Source organism: Amblyomma americanum, chromosome 8 (genome assembly GCF_052857255.1).
Source record: "Amblyomma americanum isolate KBUSLIRL-KWMA chromosome 8, ASM5285725v1, whole genome shotgun sequence".
Classification (NCBI taxonomy): domain Eukaryota; kingdom Metazoa; phylum Arthropoda; class Arachnida; order Ixodida; family Ixodidae; genus Amblyomma; species Amblyomma americanum.
Window position 1 is genome coordinate 18,396,668 of NC_135504.1, and position 24,126 is coordinate 18,420,793.

Consider the following 24,126-nt stretch of genomic DNA (forward strand, 5'->3'; position numbering starts at 1 on the left):
CGGCTCCTGGTAGCGACGGCTAAGGCAGCGGCTGCGAGTTCCTGAGATCAGCGTCTCTTACATCGAGCACGGTACCACCTCCGCTGGTGTTGGGCTAGGCGGCCTCACCGCAAAGTCGTTCAACTCGGAGAAGACGGAATGTCTAAGGTGGATGTAATTCGACTCCGCAGTAAGTAGTTTCCGTTTATTTTTTAATTTCCCGCGCGTTTTTTCTCTGATAGCTCACCATGTGGCATACGTCCTCCGAGGCGCAGGTTAAGAACATGGTAATGTGTTCGAAATGTGTGGGCGTGCCCTGGAACAGAGAGGTTCGGTCCGAAAGCGACTCGGGTAACCCACGGATTACATAACATTCGTGCTTTTTCAAAACCAGGAGCCACAGAGGCGAGAGGTTGAGAATAAATTGCGTACTTCGTTACCTCATTTTCACTTAGTCGCGGCGGCGAGTCGGTCAACTTGACCGCCCGCTTGGGCGGCTTTTCCGACTCATTAGTGCGGCCAGCTAAACTGTGCAGTGCATATTCTCTGGGTGTTCCGCCTCACTGCTGTTTTGAATTTTTCGCGGTGTGGATGCCGTTATGTTTGATAGTCGTCTGCTGACGTGGCGACACTGGGGTGTTTCACCGGTGGCACAGCCGCTCGTGGCTTGAGCTGTGGCTTTCCACAGGAAGGTCCTGACGCTGGTCCGGGCTCGACCGCTATACAGTTTGCAGTTATTGAAAGGATTTTTTCCCAGTGAGTAGAAGCGCCGATGGTGTCGTTATTGAGATTTACTTAAGCTGACTTTCATGGGGAAATTGCTACGGCAGTCAGTAAGACGCGGCACACTTGGCATTTATTCGTGTCGTGCGATCTTACGGTGCTGGGTTCCTTCTGTTCACGCTATTTAGGTGAATAGAGCGGATTTGCCTATGCGTCGTTAGTACGCTCAATCTCTGATGTGGCCGACTGTTTCTACGGGAAATTTCACTTCTACTGTTCCCTGTTATTTGTCTCTACTCACTCTCAAAATATTTACTCGCGTGTTTGATTCGCCCTGTAGCGATTTTGGTGTGCAAGAACTTGTGCCGCGAGTCACCTCGTTCTTTGGTAGATGAATGCGCTATTAATTGCTAATCGTTTCGGTTGTCTTTTTCTTAATTTGTTTGCTTGCACTTGTGGGGCATTATTTAACCCATGTGTGTTCGATTGATCATTAGCTTCTAATCTAGCCTCGCCCTTGCCGCTGTACACGCATGCTCACGCCACTCAGATTCTTTCACTTCAGGTCCTGCCTATTTGGCGGAAGCCTATTTGCACTGTGCTGTGTATTCCTTCTGTTCCTTCTGTTAGTTTCATGGTAGCATATTTAGATTGGTACTTCGAAAATTCATGACTTTCTGCGTCTCTTAGATTATAGTCCTATTACTAGGAAGACGAGTCAGCGGCAATTTCATGGTTCTATTTCATGAACGCAGTACAACATGCGAGCTGCGGGTCCTGCAGCAGTTAGATTTTGTGTGTGTGCACATGTGTGTCTGTGTGTTGTGGTCGGCACATGCCCGCGGACCTGACTTGTCACTGGTACGCCTGTCAAGACATACTGTGCCTTTTAAGCGCTCTACTCGATAATAATTGGTTTTTTGGGGGGGGACAGGAAATGGCGCAGTATCTGTCTCATATATAGTTGGACACCTGAACTGCGCCGTGAGGGAAGAGATAAAGGAGGGAGTGAAAGAAGAAAGGGAGAAAGAGCCCTGGCCTCTGGCCCCCCTAAAATTTGGCCCACCCACCCCCGAAATGTGGCCTTGGCAGATTTTGACCAAAATCGATGTCTAGCCAAAACTGACAGCGTCGAACGCGATGGCGACCTCCAAATTTGGCCCGGTACACCCCTAAAATTTGGCTCACCCGCCCCGAATTTTGACCTTTGCAGATCTTGATCAAAATCGATGTCTAGCCATAACTGACCGCGCCGAACGCGATGGCTACCTCCAAATTTGGCTCGGGCCACCCGAAAATTCGGCCGCACCCTGAAATTTGACTTTGGTTGATTTTGGACCAAAGTCGATGTCCAACTACAATTCATCGTGTCCAGCACAATGGAGACCAACAAATTTGGTCCGGGCCATTGCGAAAATTTGACTTCGGTGATTTGGGAATGCTTTCGCACAATAATGGGTTTAACAAGTTACAGTTCAAACCCTGACAGATTTTTTCTTTTATGGTTAGCGTTTCGTTTTAAGATATTTTGGACTAACTGCCGTCTGTTCTTTAGCCCCTGTTCATTTGTTTTGGTTGATTTATGCCTTTCACAGCTTAGCAGGGACAGGCATTTGGTCACCTCATTATTTTCCTTTGGCTTTATCAGAGGGGCTCTAAATTGAGAAAAGGAGGCCTGCCTTTCCCTCTATCCCTTCCTCTTTCCTCTCCACGGGGCCCGAAGGTACGTGCAGTCTGTGCCAAAAGTAACTAGGCTGCATGGTCTGCTTCTCACTCATATAGTGGGGCCCTTACAGCTTCCGTAAAGGTAAAGTGGTCTTAAACGGGGAGGACCAGGCATTCCTCACCGTAAATCCCGTATGCGATTAAGAGCTTATGGGATGGCATAAGTTCTCAAATGTGCAACTAAGTAGGCAAATCATGCATCCTGGTACTTATGACAGAAGCTGTACGTACGTACAGGGGGGCTGAAGAACAGAGCCTCCCGGACCCTCTTCTCTGGGAATACCAAGAGGACAAACTCTCCCAAGTTAAACTCGCTTAGTCCTCCTAGTTGTTCTAAGCGCAGCTTAGGAAATCCTTTCTCTTGTCCACCTGCCGTAACGCCATAAGCGAAGGTGCGAAGTGAACTTTTACCGTGCCCTCCACGACCTTTGGCAGGACTGTTAACCGCTGTCTGGCAGCTAACCGCTCCAATCCCGCTTCTTGACCAAATTATACCTCCCCGTCGAAGACGGCGAAGAAGCGCATACCACGTGCCGGTGGCATGAGCTCGCGCGCGCCCCCGGCTCCGCACTCTCCCTCCTCTGTGACGTCACAGCGCGGGTTCAACACTGGCTCGCTCCCCCATTGGCCCGGCCCGGGGGCCGCACCCATCCGGGCCAGAGGCTAGGCGCGAGGCACGTTCCGCCCAGCTCGTTCCAGAAGGAGCTCGTTCATCGCCCGGCCGGTCGCTGTGTCCCCAATGGAGACCGTTCAGCTAGCGCGGCCGCGAGGCCGTGGAAGAGGTGAGCGCTTTCCATGGCCCGCCGTGGCCTACGTAATAGAGCTCGGCGCGCCGCCGGAGCCTGTCGCGAAGGCGCTTTCCAAGGCCTGCCGTGGCCTACGTGATAGCTCGGCGCGCCGCCGGAGCCTATCGCGGAGGCGCTTTCCAAGGCCCGCCGTCGCCTACGTGATAGAACTCGGCGCGCCGCCGGAGCCTGTCGCGAAGGCGCTTTCCAAGGCCTGCCGTGGCCTACGTGATAGCTCGGCGCGCCGCCGGAGCCTATCGCGGAGGCTCTTTCCAAGGCCTGCCGTGGCCTACGTGATAGCTCGGCGCGCCGCCGGAGCCTTTCGCGGAGGCGCTTTCCAAGGCCCGCCGTGGCCTACGTGATAGCTCGGCGCGCCGCCGGAGCCCATCGCGGAGGCGCTTTCCAAGGCCTGCCGTGGCCTACGTGATAGCTCGGCGCGCCGCCGGAGCCTATCGCGGAGGCGCTTTCCAAGGCCTGCCGTGGCCTACGTGATAGCTCGGCGCGCCGCCGGAGCCTTTCGCGGAGGCGCTTTCCAAGGCCCGCCGTGGCCTACGTGATAGCTCGGCGCGCCGCCGGAGCCTTTCGCGGAGGCGCTTTCCAAGGCCTGCCGTGGCCTACGTGATAGCTCGGCGCGCCGCCGGAGCCTATCGCGGAGGCGCTTTCCAAGGCCTGCCGTGGCCTACGTGATAGCTCGGCGCGCCGCCGGAGCCTATCGCGGAGGCGCTTTGCAAGGCCCGCCGTGGCCTACGTGATAGCTCGGCGCGCCGCCGGAGCCTTTCGCGGAGGCGCTTTCCAAGGCCTGCCGTGGCCTACGTGATAGCTCGGCGCGCCGCCGGAGCCTTTCGCGGAGGCGCTTTCCAAGGCCCGCCGTGGCCTACGTGATAGCTCGGCGCGCCGCCGGAGCCTATCGCGGAGGCGCTTTCCAAGGCCTGCCGTGGCCTACGTGATAGCTCGGCGCGCCGCCGGAGCCTTTCGCGGAGGCGCTTTCCAAGGCCCGCCGTGGCCTACGTGATAGCTCGACGCGCCGCCGGAGCCTATCGCGGAGGCGCTTTCCAAGGCCTGCCGTGGCCTACGTGATAGCTCGGCGCGCCGCCGGAGCCTATCGCGGAGGCGCTTTCCAAGGCCTCCCGTGGCCTACGTGATAGCTCGGCGCGCTGCCGGAGCCTATCGCGGAGGCGCTTTCCAAGGCCCTCCGTGGCCTACGTGATAGCTCGGCGCGCCGCCGGAGCCTATCGCGGAGGCGCTTTCCATGGCTCATCGTGGCCTCCGTGATAGTGCAGAGCGCGCCGTCGGGCCTATCGCAGAGGCCACGGGTCCGCCATCCGAATCGCTAGCTTTAGGGCCACCCCGTATGACCTGTCGGACCGGACGGCTTAGGATGACGTCATGACCGTAGACGGTCACCGCGCCACCCGGTCCATTTGGTACGGCGCGGCGAAATGGCGAAGTCCAGCGCGCGATGCCGCTTTTAGCGAGAGTGGCGATTCGCTTTTGACCGAAGCTAATTTCGTCATCGGTTTTCGCGACTCTTGACTATTCTGCGCAATTTCTTCAACGGTCATGAGATGGCGTCCCCCCCCCCCTATATTTAGGTCGTCTTTCGGGAATGCGCTAGGCCTGGATTTCACTAACCCCTAGGTTAGTGAAACTTGCCTGTCGCGCGAGAAGTCTGCGATTACATCTTGCCCGGAGGCGCGCGATTCATGTGTTTGTCGCGGTGAAGCGACGAGGTTTGTTTTGCAGTTTTGGTTTAAATTCGCTCTTTTGCCGCTTTTTATTCGCGCTCGAATCTAACCAAGGTCGCAGTCAATCCGTCGTGTCGGATGGTCTCGACGCATTTTCTTTTTTTTTATCCGGAGGGTCTCGAACCCCCAAGTGGATATGTTCACAATGGCCGTGTCGACTTGTCGTAAGAGTCTTCTTGCCATACATTCACCCCTGCGCGGCATGTCGCCTGATGCTTTTGATCAGGCGACACACACACACACCCACAAGCGCGCACACGCGCTACCTTGCTCTCAAAGGTATACTTTTTTTGATAGGCTTACCTCATAGATTAGCTTACCCAGTTTCAACAACCTCCCCTAGCCTTGCCCAGATTTTTATTTCGCTGTCAGAAAAATTTCACCTGAAAACAAAGTGCAATTTGACCGAATGAAAGATCTAACTTATTTTCGTGTATGTCTGGTGGACGAGCCAACAGAAGGTGAGGTTATCATGGCTTCAGCGACGTAACATATACATAGCCGATGCAATAGTGAAACTCCCAATAGTGCTGAGAGCTGTTTGGTCATGCCATGTTGGCAAGACCGGTCACGCATCGGTAAGCCTTTCCGACATCTGTGATGCTAACTCCTTCCCTCTGGTCCAGGAGGACGTACCGGATGCTCTCCGGTCGCCCCATCGGCGCTTCCTGTCAATGGCGCCGCCCAGAATTCCTTCGCGAGTGCTATGCAGCAGCGGGTGGTGACAGCGGCCCCGCCCCAGCTTCGCACCAGCACGGACGCTGTCACCGCCGTAGCCGCCGTCATCACCCGCGGCGGGAGCACCACCAACGGCAACGGGGCTCGCAATGTGGCGCCCACGGAAGGCTCGCCATCGCCGATGGTCGCGCCTGTGCTGACCCCTAACGGCGTCGGCCACAACAAACTGCAGAATGACGAGCTCAAGATTCGGGTGAGCGGCGGCTGCTGCTGTTTCTGCGTGCCCCCACGGACGTTTCTGAAGCCTGTGGATGGGTGTGGGCGCTAAAGCCGTCGTAGCATATCAGTACATAGTCGACCGCTACCGCGCACATAGCCCAGATGGCGCCACGTTCTCGTCAACAGCGCGCCTACCTGCCACGTCGGCACCAATCAGCGCGTGCGCAGTGGCGCGGCTCTTGATAGTTGCCAGACTTCAAGCGATGGCATGGTTAGTGGAGTTTTTAGTGACCGCGCATTTTATAACTAGGCTTCGGAAATGTCACATGATCCTAACTCAACTAACGACCCTCAGCGGACAAAGGTAGCGCGCAATCTACTCTCTCCTCATTCTTCGCTGCTCCTCTTCCGTTATCGACCATGGCTCCCCCTACACAATGCTTAACCTGAGCAGTCTCCGGAATGATCGTGCTACGTATCACATCGGTGCTTGCATGCACCGCTCGCGTTTTTTGGCACCGCGTGGGAAGGGAAAGAGGGAAGGAGAAAGCGCGTGAAAGCACGGGACGGCGTCTGACCAATGGGAGGGCCTGATGTCGAAAGTATGGGCTCATTAGGAGGTGAGCGGCATCTTTCAGAAATTAATGGTGGAAATTATACCAGAGACTTCCACTACGGCACCTATTTCTTCCTGTCTTCTTTTACTCCCACTTTCCTCCCTCCCTTTATGGCGCGGTTCTGGTGCCCACCGACATATGCGATTCAGCAAGATGGTTCACCGTAGCGTAAAGATCGGTAGCGCAAAAGTGACATTCACATGAAAGAAGACGGGACAAGTGCATTCCAGTCTTCTTTCATGTGAATGCCCCTTATGTGCAACCTATCTTTACGCGACATGTGAAAGACGTCTACTGCCCCATTTTGTTCTTCGAAGGTTGGCTTTACTTTAAGTTCAATGATGGGATTCAGGTACCACATTGCGAATAAGAGACGCGTGTTTGCATTGCTTGCTCAGGTACTCCAGACGTGGCCTATGCAGCTACTTGATGCACGTCACTTGATGGCTTCAACGAAGCACGGAAAATGGAATGTGGTTGTGTAAAAGCACTACGGGCTCGCTTAATGTGCTCGTCAAAATTTTCGTTGTGGTTGCAAACTTCCGAATGATGTGCAAGAAATTTGAGACACAAGAAAATCCTCCTTTTGAATATGTCTTGCATATTTTTTCATGCAGGAAACTCGAAATTTCCCCACAAACGCGTCCCATTCCACCCCTGCTTGCTCTTAGCAGAGAATGTAGTAGTAGACCTGTCACGAGTAGTTAGATTAATAAAAGAAGGAAGTGTCATCAGGTAATGAACTTTTTTAAAGAACAAGTTGTTTTCCAGCGCCGCAGTGAGATCTTGTCAACCCTGTGCATGGTAGGCTCAGCTGCTTATGCGCCATAAAAACCAAACACACATGCACGCAAATATAGTAAAAATGAATCACTCTGTGAAATTCGCTTGCGCTAAGCGCCTAAATTATAAATGAATTTATTCTTTCATGCAATTTGTTTTGCTTTCAGCAGTCGAAAGACTGTTGTGATGACACAAGTAAGCACCATGTCTTATGAAGCATACAAAAACTTATATATAGCTCTTTGTTCATTTTCTGCCATCCTGGCTTCTGCAACAGTTCAGTGTAAGTGTTTCAATTAACACGACAAAGTAGATTTCATATTGCAGTTTTTCTGTACATTGCCAGAAACTTGGTATCTTCATTCCCTTAAAAAAAGGTTGGTCCTCTCGCTGGCCTATGTTAAAGTGCTGCGACTGACGCTGCAAACTTCAGGTGCCCACAGCTCTCACTTCGCCCCACAGGAGTGTCTGAAATTTGAAATTTTCGTGTTTGTCTCGAAATTCACGGTACTTTACAAGTAAAAGATAAGAAAGAGTACTACGGCCGATTAAGAGCTCACAGGAGTTGGTTCCGTGCTAGTAGTCCACAGGAGAAAAAGTGAGCCTCGCCGAAACAAAATCACGAGTTCTCGATCCGCAGCGTAGAGACGTGACAATCTGACCAATGCATTCCATTCACTTTGGTTTCTCTCCTTACTTTGCCGAGATAATTTTGACTTCTCGATATCAGCAACGTGACGCGCAACTCATTATATCTTCGCTTATATCGATTAACCGATTTCTGAGGGAGTTTGCTTTTAGACAGCTAATGCAGAGGCAAGCGTAGTTCATGAACGGAATTTGTGCGTAATTCAACTGCCTACCCGACAATTCTGGACAAAATATCTTCAAATCTCCCGTTGGTAGGCTTGAATTTTTTATTAACGTTTTTGTTACCGTCAGAAGCGTTCATTTTTTTTTGCTATGGAAGTCTTAACTGCTTGATTCCAGCTAGCAAAAAAAGCTCTATGACCGTTACCTACAATATTTCCATAACATTACCTTCCAATATTTCCATAACAATTCAATATTCAAACATTTTCTCGAAGAATTCTGAACACTAGTTGTGCGCTGTGGGAGTTTAAACCTTAGCCGCGGGCTGCCCCGGCGTGTTCTGCAGGAAATCGAGCGGACCTTGCCATCCCATTTCCCGCACCGGCCCTCGCAAGGAAAACTGGGTCGGCCGATCCAGTTGACCGCCAACCACTTCAGCGTTGACATTCCTACCGGAAACGTTTTCCACTACGACGTGGAGATCTGCTCAGAGACGCGCAAGGAGGCCAAAGTGCCCGAGAAGCGCAAGTACCGCTGCATCAGCACCAAGATCAACCGCCTGGTCATCGAGCTGCTGGTGAAGAAGTACCGGGTCGACCTGAACGGCTGCATGCCCGCCTTCGACGGCCGTAAGAACCTGTACACGCGCAGCGAGCTCAAGTTCCGCGAGCGCACCTTCACGGTCGACTTCGAGGAGGACAAGCGGATTCAGAAGTTCATCGTCAAGATCCAGTACGCGGCCACTGTGAATTTGAACACGCTGCACGCAGTCTTCAATAACCGTGTCAGCCAGGTTCCCCAGGAGGTCCTCCAAGCCGTGGACATCGTCATGCGGCACGGACCGTCGATCAACCTCATGCCCGTCGGGCGGTCCTTCTTCAAGCCGCCGCTCCCGAACGACAACAACACCCTCGGAGGTGGCCGAGAAGTCTGGTTCGGCTACTACACGAGCGTGCGGCCTGCTCAGTGGAAGCCCATGCTCAACGTCGACATGTCGGCCACTGCCTTCTACGAGCCTCTGCCGGTGACCAGCTTCATGTGCAAGCTGTTCAGCGAGGGCCGGCGCGAGATGTCGGCAGGAGACTTCAGAGAACTGCGGGACTTCCAGAACATCCGTCTCAACAAGGAGCTGAAGGGTTTGCGCGTCAAGGTCACCCACCTTCCCTACCCGCGCAAGTACAAGGTGGTTCGTGTCACCAAGGAACCAGCCAAGAAGCTGTTCTTCAACATGGAAGATGGCTCCAGTTGCTCGGTGGCCAACTACTTCCAGAACCGCTACGGCCGCCTCTCCTACCCGAACCTGCCCTGCATCCAGACCGGCAGCGAGACCCACCCGGTCTACCTCCCACTGGAGGTCTGCGAGATCGTCGCAGGGCAGCACTGCAAGAAGAAACTGGACGAGAACCAGACATCTGAGATGATCAAGCGCACGGCCCAGCCCCCGGCCAAGCGTTTCAACGAGATCCGCCAGTCGGTGCGGGACCTGGTCAGGAGCAGCGACCAGTATCTGCACGAGTTCGGCATCAAGATCAACACCGAGCCTACGCAGCTCAAGGGCCGGGTGCTGGACCCGCCGTCGCTGGTCTTCGAGAACAACTCCGTCGGCAAGCCCCGCGACGGCACCTGGGAACTGCGGGGCCGTCACTTCTACAAGCCAGCCACGCTGGCCCGCTGGACGCTGCTCAACCTGAGCCGGTTCGCGCAGCAAGACAGCCTCGACAACTTCATCAAGATGCTCATTCGCGTCGGCCAGGAACTGGGCATGCACATCGAGCAGCCACTGGACGTGACCACGATTGACGCGAACCGCAAGCCCATGCGGGACATCCTGCTCGAGCAGCAGCGCAAGACGGCGAAAGTCGAGATGGTCATAATCGTGCTCGCCAAGAACACGAATTACGCCGAGATCAAGCAGGTAGCCGAGACTGAGATCGGGCTGCGCACCCAGTGCGTGATGGACAACAACGTGACCAAGAAGTGCAATGCCGCGCTCATCACCAACCTTTGCCAGAAGATCAACGCCAAGCTGGGCGGCACCAACAACAGCCTGCTGGCCCAGGAGAAGCCAGACATCTTCCAGAAGCCGGTGATCATCATCGGCGCGGACGTGACTCACCCGGCGCCCGGGGACAAGCTCCGGCCGTCCATCGCGGCGTGCGTTGGTAGCTTGGATGCTATCCCGTACAAGTTCCATGCCTCCATTCGTGTCCAGATGGAGGAGTCCGCCGCCACTTCGCGCCTGGAAATCATCAAGGACCTCAAGGACATGATGAAAGACATGCTGAAGGCCTTTTACCGTGCTACCAAGCACAAGCCAGAGCGCATCATCTTCTACCGGGACGGAGTGAGCGAAGGGCAGTTCATGGAGGTTCGCAACCGTGAGGTAAGTTTTGAATGCAATAAGTTTTATCCCCACATCTTTTAGTGGGTTGTTTATAATTGTAAGAGGCAGCAGCATATTGTCTCGCAGATGCAACAACGAACATGATGGACTGGCGGGTCTTAATGAAATGCAACACACCTGAGCGCTGGACACCACATCGCTGGTGTTCATCGCACCTGTCTTGCACTGAGTTGCATTTTTAGCTGTCATGAATTTCCTGCTAGCGTGATCAGACACGCTTCCAAATTAATGTGTATTCTATCAGTTTTCCAAATACGATACTAATTTACTCACAGCGCCATAAGTTTCTCCCAACTTGGTGCGGAGATGACGGTTCGTAGCAGTTCTGCACACCTTGGTGTTGTCCTGTCCATTCCCTATGTCAAGCTCAAGAAAGTGTTTTAACAAATTAGCCGGCCTGTTCAGGACTACAACTTGGCCCTCATCTTGTTTACAGGTGAGCGCCATCCGACTGGCGTGTCAGGAGCTTTCCCCGAACGAGACATACGAGCCGGCGCTGACCTTCATCGTGGTCCAGAAGCGTCACCACACGCGTTTCATGCCCGCCAGCGAGCGGGACGGGGTTGGCAAGTGCCGCAACGTGCCGCCCGGCACCATCGTAGACTCCGTGGTCACGCACCCTCTCGACTTCGACTTCTACCTCTGCAGCCACTTCGGCATTCAGGTGCGCAGTAATGGAATGCCGTCTGGGGCATAGTCTCAATAATCGGTACTAATAGCCATAGAGGATCACAGGGTCGCTGAAACTCCCCAATGACGCAGAAACGAACTCAACGTCCTCAGAACATGTCAATGCAACACTATGGATAGCAACAGCGCATGCGCCAACATTGATGTTCATTGCATAACAGCCGGTAAAGAGCTTCCGAAAAGTGTAACGAGTTCCAGAAAGGGGGCCACAAGGAAAAGTAACAAATTTTGGACACACTCAGTTCATCATCATCAGTAGTATAATCAGCCTGACTTTGCCACTGGGCATAAAGGCCAACTTCTCATCCGCCCACCTAGCTTCCTGCCGCCCCTTGCTACGCCTCCATTGGAATCCACTCCGTTGCCCTTAAGGACCAGCGGTTGTTTTCCCCTCGCATTGCATACCCTGCCCGAATCCATTTCTTCCTCTTGATTCCTAAGTTAGTGGCGTGGATGTGACGCGAGGTCTGTCGTCTACAACTATAGACATTATTGCTGCGGTCCCGCGGGTTTAACCGTCCACGTGGCGTCTGCGGTGCAGGGCACGAGCAAGCCGTCGCACTACTACGTCGTGTGGGACGACTCAAGCTTTACAGCGGATGAGCTGGAGAAGCTGAGTTACTACCTCTGCCATACGTATGCCCGCTGTGCGCGCAGCGTGAGCATCCCGGCACCCGTCTACTACGCGCACCTGGCCGCGTACCGGGCCAAGAACCACGTGGCGAGCAAGGTTGACGTGTCTAGCTCGAGTAGCGACTCGTCCGAGGGCAGCGCCGACTCGGTCACCACCAGGCAGTACGTCGAGGCCGTCAAAGTGCTCGATTCCCTCCAGGGTGCCATGTACTTTGTCTGAGGAGGACCGCTGCCGGGTGAGCGATGCACTAGAGTTCACTGAGCTGCCGTGACGTCACCGCGCCATACCTAGATGTGTCGTGGTGATTGTGTTTAACGTTCCAAGGAGGCTCATGGGTTATGAGAGGTATTGTTGTGGAGAGCTCCGCATTAGTCTTGGAACACCTGAGGGTTCCTTAGTGTGCACTGCCTTTGCATGGCTCACGGGGGTCTTCCTATCGCCACTGTGCCTTCACGGCCGGTCAGTAAATGTGAGCAATGTAGGCTATGTGCATATGAACCAACTTCTCGACACGAGGGCTCATTAGCAAAAAGTTGCCCTATACAGTGCCGTTAATTAAGGAACTTGAGCCTCGTTGGCAAACAAAACATGGAAACGCCGGACCTAAGCCATGGACAGGCTTGTTACTCACAGTTAATTCTGTCAAAGCTCGTACATAAAGTAATTATGCGATGTTTCGACAAAATTTCGAACAAAGGTGACGTCCTTTTGGAGAGGCGTAGCAATCCCTACGGCGGCCATTTTGAAACAGTCTATGCTCTTATACCACGGCAGCAATTACTTTAGCTTCGTCCTTCTCCAAAACGACGGGGACGTGACTGGTTTCTGTTTGTTTTATTGCACCAGTTTCTGTTTGTTTTATTGCACCAAACGACGAAGCAAGACTAAGTACTTGGGGCAGTGCAATATCGCAGATGGTTCGAACCGAGCGCCGTAGAGATTGTAACGCCTCGCCAGCTGACACTTGTGCTGTTGCGGTTTAGCGGAAAATATTCTTCACTCTGCAGGGCACCCTCTCTTGCTCTTCGTCAGCAACTCGCGGAAGGCTGTAGCCACCAGACTGTATCAAGAAATTTTTATTGGCTACAAAATTGATTTTGAGACTTAAGCCATGGCTGAGTTTTTTTCTGGTCAACGCCTAGTTTATCGAAAACTTTCCTGCAGTTTCGGTCCTCAGTTAAAGTTTCAGTTAAGAAGTTCACAATTGACGTCACGTAACGGTCACCACATGAATTGGGTTTTATAGTCATGTAAAGATAATCAACTAAATTTCGCTAGGACCTAATTCTTCAAGAATTCATATTTCAAAAAATTAGGCCAAAACGTCGACTTAAAATTCGTGAAATTATCTTCAAAGAATCATGATGTTATTACCTTTATTTCCTGCATTCCTAGGAAACTGATTGATCGTCCTTTCAATTCGGCGTTACACTGATTTTGTTTTAGAAATACCTGGCCTAGGTAATGTACGAACATCTTTTCACCCCTTGAATTCACGGTATATTTAAGCAATTCATGCCACGTGTATGGGCTTCATCCGTTTTGCAACGTCTAGTATTACGCTCACTAGAGTATGCCCTGCTACACTGCTTGGTGTGCAGGCGCATCATACAAGCATGAAACTACCTCGTGGAAGAGGTAAGGGCCTGCCTCTTGCTCTTCTCAAAAGGTGGTGAATTTTAACGCGACAGCGTTAAATGCCCCGTTCTCCATAAGATCTGGTATTTGCGTGGTCGGCATCGGTGCCGTGAATGAAGTCATGGGCATGGCTCTGTTAGGTTTTGACCAGACAGCAACCAACAGCAACCAGCAGGTGGGCCACCTACGTGACGTTAAGGGTTACACTATCACATCATACCCTTCAGGCGGACCTTGTGTCCCCTTTCATTTTTCTTACCAATGAATGCCCAAAATCCGCGATTGTTTGAACATGCAAAATCTTTTGGTGACAAATTTGATCATGTACAAATGAGGAGAATGTGTTTCAATGTAGTTGTGTCAGCCTTCTTGTGCATTTCTGATGTTATTCGTGTGTTCGCCCTAATATTTTGTTACCGCTTTAGTGTGCGATGCTCCCGGCACGGGAAGCTTCCCTTACAAAAGTGGTCTATAGATAGTCTATAGGCTTCTTATAGACTCTACTGCCTTCCTGTTGATATTTTGGTTTGTCAATTCGTAGTAGATAAGACTGTCTATAGACAAGTCGACTAAAAGGGTATGGCCATAAATCTATAAATTGTCTATAGACTGACTATAGGTAATGTGTTGCCTATAGACTGTTCTCTAGTTTTTGTCTATTGAGTCTATGGATATATAGAGTGTGTAAAGAAACTTCTGTAAGGGAGCTGTGCTGTCTGCACTCAAGCTGACAGCACAGCTCCCTTACAGAATCAAGCTGCAGCTTGAATCAGCGGCATGACTCTTGTGCTTGTTCGTTTTGTCTGTTTCAGGTCTTCAACAGCAGGGCAGACTGCCACCACCCTTTTTTTCTTTTTACTTTATGGGTGCAATGACATTAAAGGGTGCCTGTTTTGTTTTTAAACATCTTTTGTTTTGTTTTGAAATAAAGTGACTTGTGCTCGTGGCATAACTGCGTTGTTTTATTCACAACTGGCCGACAGTAAATGAAATGACTCCAATTCCAGTGAGCAATATGGGCAGGGAGTAACAGTCTGTAATTAAGCGGGTGCTGTGCCACATGGCTGCTCGTGTGTGGATGTTGGTAGCCTTAACACCGTTCCCAGAGTTCTATGTCCCCCCCCCCTCTCCAGGCTTTTCTGCCAGCAATCCTGGTTAGGTCAGAACCCCGGATGTTTCTGGGCCTGGGATGGAATTCGGCCTGTAACTATGTACAACCTTTGTCAAGACTCCAGCTTGCGCTAGGAAAGTGATCTTCATGCAATATAAATTAGTGCTTCTGTGGGACTCCAAATATTTCTTCGGCAACATTTTGATCTTTCCACCCACTGTTCCAGTGTAGTGTTCGGGCCTGCAGTGACTGCCGAGTCGTCTTGGAGTAAGCCCCTTGTTTTATAGCAAAATCCCCGCACCAGGAGCTAAGCTGCAACCAGATGACCAGCACTGGCTGGTGGAATGGACACACGCCGCCTCAGGTGCCCTGGACTAGGGCTACCTTCACAACACTTTTTGGTCAGAAAAGCAATAAGTTTTCACTCATACAGTGCTTGTGTGCTTGTGTTGTGCTTGTGCTTGTGAACTTATTCCTGTACTAAACCATGTCGTGGTTACCAAAACAAAGATGTTTAAAATCGTGTCTAATTGAAAACGTCGCTTCATATACAGTGCTTCACATCACGTAATCTGTTTAACCGGAAGCAATGCAAAGCTTCAGGGCTTCATTCTTTTTGCAGAGGGTTTTTACGTAAGCTGCGCGTTCGCGTTGCGGCGACATGGCTGTATTGAAATCTAACGTTCTTACTGCTAACATCGCACTGCTAAGCATTCGGCGTTACAAGGACGCAGATTGGATTGGAAAACATTTAATTCGTTAGAAAAGGCATAATGCAGACGATCCGTGCTAGGTGGCTATCAGTCCACGGCTGACAGCTACCTGGGTAGCCCATTCAATGTCCCGGGTTTGAACTCCCAAGTCTGAGCTGACCAACACGGCCTCCCACTGCTCGAGAGTAGGAACCTGTATTAGATTTCGGGGGCGGCTCCTCTTTACAATTCCACAATAGGTATCATAAGTGGCTAAATCAGCACATAATGTACATGCAGGGTCGTATTCACCGGGGTAGAATTTTGACAACAGCTAAGGCGTCATGAAGGGTCGCGTCTGGAGTCGCCTCCAAGTGGTCTCCTGCTCCTTATTAAAAGGCTTTGTCTGGAGGAGGGAATATCCTCCTTTCAAGTTTAAAATGAGTAGTAATATCGTGAAAAGATGATAGGCCGTCCTTCGAAAAACTCTCGGCAACGACAGCGTCCCCTGCTCGGCTGACGAATCCTCGAGCTGTGTGCCGCTTCGTTACCAGGGTTCCCCGAGTGAGCCGGGACCCTTATCAATTCAATAACTCTGTCTAAGTCTTTGGTTTGACCCAATATGCTCATTGCTGCCTGAGAAATTCTGCCCCTCGCATAATTGCGTATGGCAAATTTAGAGTCGCTGAGTATGGTAGTAGCTTCTGTGTTAATGATAGCAAGGGCGATTGTCGCCTCTTCTACCGTTTCCGAGGATTTCGTTATGGTAGTGCCGGAGACTATCAGTCTACCTTGCGTATCCACCGCCGTTAGTGCGAACGCTTGTTTCTGGGGATATTCTGCGGCATATACATATACTGCATGTTCATCTTGGTTGTATATGTTGTGTAGAGCTTTTGCCCTAGCCCTTCTCCCCTCGTGGTGAGCAGGATGTATATTCTTAGCTAGTGGCTTAACTCTTATTACTTTAGCGATGCGTTTAGGTATCTGTGTTTTGGTATATTGTTGTGGCAACTGTATGTCTAGTCCTAAATGATCAAGTATGGTTCTTCCTGCTTTGGTGCGGGAAAGCCGGCCTCTCTGCATTGTTAAGTGTGCCTCTGTAAGCTCGTCTAAGGTGTTGGGTACTCCCAAGCCCAGAAACCTTCCGGTGGAGGTACAGTTCGGTAGCCCTAATGCTACCTTTTATGCTGTTCTAATCATAGACTCTACTTCGGCTTTTTCACTACTGTCTAATTTTAAGTATGGGAGTGCATAGACAAGCCTGCTTATTAGAAATGCTTGTACTATTTTGCAAAGTTCTGTCTCCTTCACTTCCTTCCTTTTGCTTGCAATTCGTCTAATTAGTCTTACCGTCATATTGACGGTTGTCTGGAGTTTTTGTAGTGTTGCCTTGTTCTTCCGGTTCGACTGAAGGAAGAGTCCTAGGATTCTTATAGTTTGAACTTCCTTTACAGGGAGCCCTTCCACCCAGATTTTCAGTGGAGGCGGAGGTTTGTAATTTTTTGCTCGAGGGCCCCTTGGTTTGTATCTGATTAGAAATAATTCGGACTTGGAGGGCGAGCAGGTTAGCCCTGCTTTACCCGCCAGGTCTTGTATTATGTCTACAGCTTGTTGCAGGGTATCCTCTATCTGACCATCGCTGCCAGTTGTGGTCCATAAAGTGATATCATCTGCGTAGAATGTGTGTTGCAGCCCCGGGATGGCTGCTAATTTAGAAGGAATTTTAATTAGTGAGAGATTAAAAAGGAAGGGTGACAGGACTCCTCTCCTGTTTGCCCAGCTGCGGCCACTGTGTCCTAGAAAGCAGGCTCCCTAATCTGGCTCTTCGGCGGAATTCAATCCCCTGTGCCGCCGGGTCCCCACCGGTGGTAGGGGACAAGCTTTCCCCTGGCCTGGTGCTCGGCTTATTTAACGTGAAATGCTTGGGAAAGAGGTCTTTGACCCCGCTTTGAGTAGAAGAAAAATGCCTTGTGCCATGGCACCCTTTGTCCACAGATGCCCTTGCGCCATAAAAAATCAATCGTCATCTTTTTCTTCTATCTAAATCTGTTCTCCACGTTACTTGTCCCACTCATACCCATTTCTTGCTGTCAATTTCCAGTAGGTTATCTGTTGCCCCTTCCTTTTTCCCAATGTGTGCTGTGCTTGTCTTTAGTTTAAATTCCAGCCTGTGCGTTTACCTCTAAGCTTTTGCGTTGTTGGTGAGTACTGGCAAGGTGCAACTGTTTAGTGTTGGCATTTTGAAGGGTATTGGCAAACTACTTTTCATTGATTGAGTGGCAGAAATGTGTCAGCTTTGCGAACTCTGTGCGTGCAGGTCAACCCAGAGCAAGCCTTGGCAGCATTCTTAGCAAAGGTGGAATCTGAGCAGCTCCTGATCTATGGGCAGCAGACCGAACAGCAGATCTTGGAGCCACTGAAGGCCTACGAGTGAGCTTCGTTTTGCTAGTCCAATCTTTATATTTAAGGCCCCCTAACCTTCTGTGGTTGAAGGTTTTATTCGGCAAACTGAGAATAAAGACAGTGCAATATTCCATGGGAGACGTCAAGAGAATGCCTCAGAATGCACCTTGCATTATATTTGGTTCTGTGGTATGTATATGGTATGAATTTTGTAGCAATAGCTACATTACGGTAGCATTTCGAGCCTTCAGCGTGGTGGTGGCACGTGACTGTGGCGGCAGCACGTGACCAGCCACGTGGTGCGGAGCAGCTGCTGCTGTCGGCGGTGCGGCGCGGTGGCGAAACCGAGCTGCAACAGCTGTGCGCATGCGCCGTGTCAAGTGGGACGAAGATGAAGAAGGAACGCCCTGCAAAACGGAGCGGCGAAAAACTGACTTTGCAATTCAACCGAGCAAGTTCCACTCAGCCAGCTGATAGCTATCGCGTCACTCCAGGTTTAACCAGAGCTAAACCACCGCCATTCTTTTTCCCCCGAGGTTTTCAATGTATCTAAAGTGACCTTCACCACTAGGCTTGCGAGCCGGTATAAGAAGCCAGCTTTTCCCTGAACTTGCATCAAAGCACGCGACAATCAAGTGCAAAGAACGTAACTGCGGGTACAGAGAGAATGCGGTATGCATTGTCAAAAAAGAAAAGGCACTGAAAGAGTTCAATGGTTCAGGGAAAAAATGAAAACGACTTGCAAACGCACAATTCCACAAAAAATGCTTAAATCCGCGGTTTTTCACGGAATCGTGGGAAACTAGGGGCCACATTATATCCTCGCACAGAGAATAATTCTGTTGCGTCAGGCAACACCTGCTCACTTCTTGTTCTTGTTCACAAGAAAAAAAGAGGACTTTATTACTTACGTAGTAGCTGAACAACCATTATACATGGTGGGACATGACAAGAAAGGTGGCCTATCTGATGAAAGTGAAATTATCAAGTGGCCCATTCTTTCCTCAGAGATATCCCTCTTATGTCTGGAGCAGTCTCTCTCAGCTGACTAATCTGGCAGTTTGGGTGACACGATTTCAAACATAAAGCTCAGCTCAAGAAGATGAGGAGAACAAAGGAAGGCACGAAATGCACTCGCACTACCTTTAAACAATGGCCAGACATCTTGCAAACGCAGCACGCAAATTTCATTGTTGTTGCTAGTATTGTACTGAAACATGCAGTGAAATATTGCACTGAATTTCAGGACGTGCCTTGCGCCATGGTTCACGATAAATTATTGAAAGTTAGCTATCATATGTCTCCTGGGTTTCTCTGCTGACATCATCTATGCAGTATTTTTGAAGTTCTGTCACCAGAAACTTTCAGGTAAATCCCTTATAATAAACTCTTCTTAGTCGAGTGTATCTAAGAGAAGCCCCCATGGTGAAGTAGATTTCAATTAGGGAGTAATTACTCGTTAGCATCTACCCGAGTGCAGCCGTACGGCTACAAAGGAAGGCTGTACAGTTGTCACAGCAGCTTTTCATTTGAAAAATTCGCCTGGTCTGGGGACCCCGGTCCCAATATGGGGACCCCGTACTGTGATGACTTTTTCTTCCACTGTAAAGATTTTGAAAAAGCTGTATGGGTTTCCTCCCTAGCTACATGGCTACGCACATGTGGATGGTATTGAGTAATTAGCTGGCTCACTGTATCTCATATGCTGGTGCTGACTGTTACCATTTGTTTGTGCATTTTTCATCTCCTCCTGCCATAGCCTCATGCGAGGCTGCAGTGTGTAAAAATAACTAAGAAATTTGGAACTCCGTTCCTAATTGAATACTCTCCTCCTACCCTCGTGCAGCCGCTTTGTGGAGCAGTGCTTTGGTCCATTTGCGGCCACCCTGGCCCGGGACCAGGGTCCGTACCGGGACCTGGAGGCCGAGCTGAGCAACGTGGTGTCAGCCCTCAAGGCCGAGGTGGACAAGCGCCAGCGTGAACTGCAGCTGGGCCTTGGGGTGGGTGCCCGGCAGCGCATGCGCATGTCAGCCGGCGGCCTGCAGTCAGCACTGGCTGCGGGGGCGGGGCTGGCCCAGCAGCTGCTTCCAAGGCTGCCCTCGGCCTACTGGCATGAGCGGACACTCGAGGAGAAAGACTGGCTTGGTAAGAGGGCATACGCCCATTCATTGAAAACGCATCAAAAATAGTTACCAGCTTCCAGAGCCTTGTCACTAATGGTCTCTTCATTGCAGAAATGTAAAAAAACTGGCAGATTCATTAAGAAGTATATGATTGCAGCATAATTAAATTAAGCTAATTTTGATGGATTCTGAGTGTCATGGAAGATTAAACTGTTCGAAAATACACGGGCACATAAAGTAAATCAAAAGCAAGATTCAAAACTGCTCTATTACGACCACGGAAATTCCAGACTGTTTAGGGTTACCTTTCACATGCATTTATTTTTCAGCAGGCATCTGGCAACTGACACTATGACTTTCTTGTAGTAAATAGAGTATATGTACTCCCTTTAAGACTGACTTGAAGGGACCATGAAAATTTGTTTGTCTTATCAAAAGTTTGCCTTAAAGGACTATGAACACCGAATTTTCGCTTGCGTGTTTTCTGCTTTTATATTATGCTTTATTTCAAATTTCAAATTTCAAATATTTATTCCAACATTACACCATACAGATATAATGTCGAGGATGGCAGGCAAAAAGCCTCCTGGAGGCTTGACCGGTTCTGCATCCTGGTGTACACTTGGCAGAGCAGCGGTGGCAGTCAGCTCATCAGAACACAAGAAGTGAATAAAGAAAGCCCAAAACAAAACATAGAAACATTCACAAATATGTATGAAGGAGAGACAGAAGTATTAAAGAAATAATAAAGACAAAAATATATTACATTTTATGCAGTATAGGAATGCATGAAGGCTTTAAAGTTTGACGGGTTCATGCTTAGAATGTCGATACCCATTTCAATTAGGGAATTCAACAACCTTGGTAAATTATTCTCAAGCATCTGTTTGCTATAATTAGTTCTGTATCTCGAAACATTCCATATTTCTGTGCGGCGTGTAGTGTAGGCAGGTACATTCTGATGCAGGTTCGCGATTTTCACTAACGTAAAATTATGTTTCCTGCTGCTATAGTAAAAATCCCGCAGAAGTCTGTATGTGTAAATGTCGTGAATCTTTCTTATATTATACTTCTCGAAGAGTGGTTCAGTGTGTTCCGTAAAGGATACATTGGCAATAATACGTAGAGCCCTTTTCTGCATGATTAATATATTATTAAGATTTGATTGTGTCGTTGTACCCCATACTAAATGACCATAATTAATGTGCGAGGCAAACAAGGCATTATACAAAAGTATTTTAACAAAAGTAGGAAAAATGTGTCGATTGCGACTTAGCATACCAACCGTACTGCTTAGCTTCTTGAGGACTGAATCTGCATGCTCGTCCCATTGTAGGCTGCTGGAGAAGGTTACACCAAGAATTTTAATTGAGTTAACAACCTCAATTTGCATAGACTCGAACATTATATTATGGTACTGTGGGATTTCTTTTCCTTGAGTTCGGAAAATTACTGCTTTTGTTTTACTGCAATTAACCTGTAGGCAATTTTTTTTCGACCAAATCGAAAGTCTCCCGAGAAGTTCATTTGCCATTCTTATTAAGTCTGTGTAATTGCAGGACGATAAAAAAATACTCGTGTCATCTGCGTACATTATAAATTTTGCTTCTTGATAAATCGATACTATATCATTAACATAAATGTTAAAAAGTAGCGGCCCGAGAATACTTCCCTGTGGTACACCTGAGATTATGCCCTTGGTTTGCGATTTGAATTCGCTTAATGAGACACATTGGTGCCTGTTTTTGAGGTAGGAAGATAATAAAGTGAGTGGTGTGCCCCTTACGCCGTACCATTCTAGTTTATTGAGGAGAATATTGTGGTTGATATGGTCAAACGCCTGAGTGTAATCAACAAATATACCGAGAGTTAAAAGCTTGTTTTCAAAGTTTCTTAATATGTGCTCTTTCTGATCTAAAAGCGCTAGTTCTGTGAACTTCTTTTTCTGAAATCCATACTGTGCTTCGGTTATAAGCTGGTGTTTACTGCAAAATGAAGACAGCCTATTGAGGATAATTTTCTCAAAACCTTTAAAAAAAATGGGGAGAATCGATATTGGACGGTAATCTTTTATATTCTGTTTGTCGCCTTTTTTAAAAATAGGAATTACTCTTGCGGTTTTCATTCTGTCAGGAAAAACCCCGCAAGAGATAAACATGTTATAAATGTACACCAGTATAGGGACGAGTTCATGTATGGCATATTTAACAGGCCGTATCTGTAGGTCGTCTATGTCGCAGCTGCGTGAATTTTTAAGGTTGAGATAAATGGAGCACACCTCATCACTGTCAGTTGGCACGAAAAAAATGGAATTATTGTTTCTAGGTGCAGTGAGGTCATTGCTAGGACGAGCATTCTGATCAGTATCTTTTGTTACAAAGTACTGATTAAATGCATCAGCAAGCTCCCGGTCTCTCACTAAGCGTCCATCCAAGTGTACTTGGATCACCTGGACGAATCTGGAAAATGAAACGGGCAAATCTGCGGCATGTGTGTGGTCGACCCTGTGGCCGGTTTGCAGCGACTGCTTTCATCCATACAGTTTTGCGTTCGCGTCTCTATCTCGCACTTTCTGACTGTGCCACGGAAGATGAAGCGGTATAGACTATTGTAACCTTGTGCCATCCTGTATTGCCTCTGTCCAGCTGCTGCTGTCAGGTTGAATTTGATTTGCATGGAGACGGTGGAAGCACTGTAAGAAACGTTTCTGACTACCATCCTCACGGCACATTCCAGTGGTGCACCAGATGTCACTGAATTTTCTGTTCTTCTAAGAGGATAAAATGGAGCATCTGGCAAGTACTTTCAGGGAATGGATAGCAGCTTGCCAGTATCCCCTCAAGAGGGAAATATTATTCACTTGTGGGGCAGAAACTTGGAGGCTGTGGCAAAAAGGAGAGTGAGCTACGGAAAGGAATATAAAAGGTGTGACATTAAGAGATGGGAAGGGAGCTGAGTGGGTTCTAGCTGAAATAGGTGTGAGTAGGGCACACAATGCAAAGAGAAGATAAGCAATGGATCCTCGGGGTAACTGCGTGGACGCCAAGAAAATGAGAAAAAGAGATTTGGGAAAGGCCATAACACTGCAGGTGGTGTACTTAGGCTGATGATGATGTTCATTATGACTGTGGAATGTCATACCCAGAGTTGAAGGGGCTAGTACAGGTGCTGCCTTCTATGTGATATGCCCTCGAAACTCTGTTCCAGTGAAGTGCTGTGGCCAAGGGCTTGGCACTGCGGGTGGTAGTGTTGTGGTTCTAGCGCTGCTGTCCCATTCTTCCTGCAGGCTTGGCTGCCCAACTTTATTCCGAGATATTCTTACCAGAGTTTCTGGTGCCTCTGCTAGAGGACGACGTGGCTTTTCCTCTCCAGGTGGGTTCGTCAGCGCACTGCCAACATTTCCAAAGTTGCATTGTGAGGTGACAGAAAATGGATGGCTGAAAAGTGCTGAAATGTGCTGCTGTCTTTAGAGTATTTTATCATTGCACGATGTCTTCCCTGATCTGTTTCCACAGGGCACAAAGGTTAGCTCTGCTTGTGTCAGTAGGCACAGCCAGCCTTTGTGCCAGAATATTCCAACAGCATATTGCATTTGTTACCTGGCACACACTCTTGTAGTTCAGGTGAGGGACAGCCATGCCATTTGCACCCTTTTGACACAAACACTATTTGGTGCGCATATCTGCACCAAAAACATTTATTTGGCCGAAATTGTGTCAAGCTACGCCAAAGGCCATATGCGTCCAACACAGATTTTGAAGCGAAAACCTTCACTACGCTAGGTAAAGCAGTCGCCGCGCAGGCAGGAGAATGACCTTGAACAACCTTCAGCCAAACCACATTAGCCGTTTATAACCATATGTGTACAGTTATGGTGTCGAACCCTTGACCCATGACCTTTAGTTGACCTTTGACATTTGACCTCTCACCTTTGACATTGGGTGACCTTTTGGGTTGACCTTTGACCTTAAGAACATCCGGTGGGGTGATGTGAAGCCACGTGATGACATCCGATGGGGGTGACATAAGACCATGTGATACCACGTCACAGCCACGTGGCCGTGTGGGTATATATAGAATGGCTGTCGCGGGCGTGTAGCGGAGCTGCCATGGACGAGCCTCAGACGCTTAGCAAGCGTCCTTGTTTTTCGCTGAATTCCTGCAGCGTTAGCCACGTTAAGCCACTGCCATATTTTTTGGTTCTTGGCGAAGTGAGCAAAAATTCAAAACTTCGAACAGTTTGTGAACAGTGCATTCTCGCCGTATGATTCAGTTTGCGCTGTACTTTACGGACATTGCACTGTAAATTACGGACATTTAATATTTTCTGAACACGATGTAAACGGCCACGGAGTTTCCAA

The 24,126-nt window shown here is 49.4% G+C and overlaps 2 protein-coding genes across 3 annotated transcripts in view; both read left to right on the forward strand.

Annotated features, from left to right (window-relative positions):
* Positions 1–14,363, forward strand: LOC144101015 (protein argonaute-2-like). Of its 2 annotated transcripts, none has more exons than XM_077633998.1 (6): positions 1–169; positions 5,584–5,888; positions 8,414–10,450; positions 10,908–11,135; positions 11,703–12,030; positions 14,246–14,363. In XM_077633998.1, the coding sequence occupies exons 1-5, from the start codon at positions 139–141 to the stop codon at positions 12,012–12,014; spliced, it is 2,913 nt and encodes a 970-aa protein (XP_077490124.1). In that variant the 5' UTR covers positions 1–138; the 3' UTR covers positions 12,015–12,030; positions 14,246–14,363. The 2 variants fall into 2 exon arrangements, with proteins under 2 accessions (XP_077490124.1, XP_077490123.1); XM_077633997.1 differs by lacking the exon at positions 1–169 and adding an exon at positions 3,142–3,209.
* Positions 13,561–24,126, forward strand: part of LOC144102190 (uncharacterized) — a 21,949-nt gene continuing 11,383 nt past the window's right edge. The window contains exons 1-4 of the mRNA XM_077635503.1: positions 13,561–13,608; positions 17,557–17,669; positions 19,489–19,787; positions 23,052–23,137. Coding sequence (XP_077491629.1) covers positions 13,561–13,608; positions 17,557–17,669; positions 19,489–19,787; positions 23,052–23,137 — 546 coding nt within the window. The remainder of the gene's footprint in view (positions 13,609–17,556; positions 17,670–19,488; positions 19,788–23,051; positions 23,138–24,126) is intronic.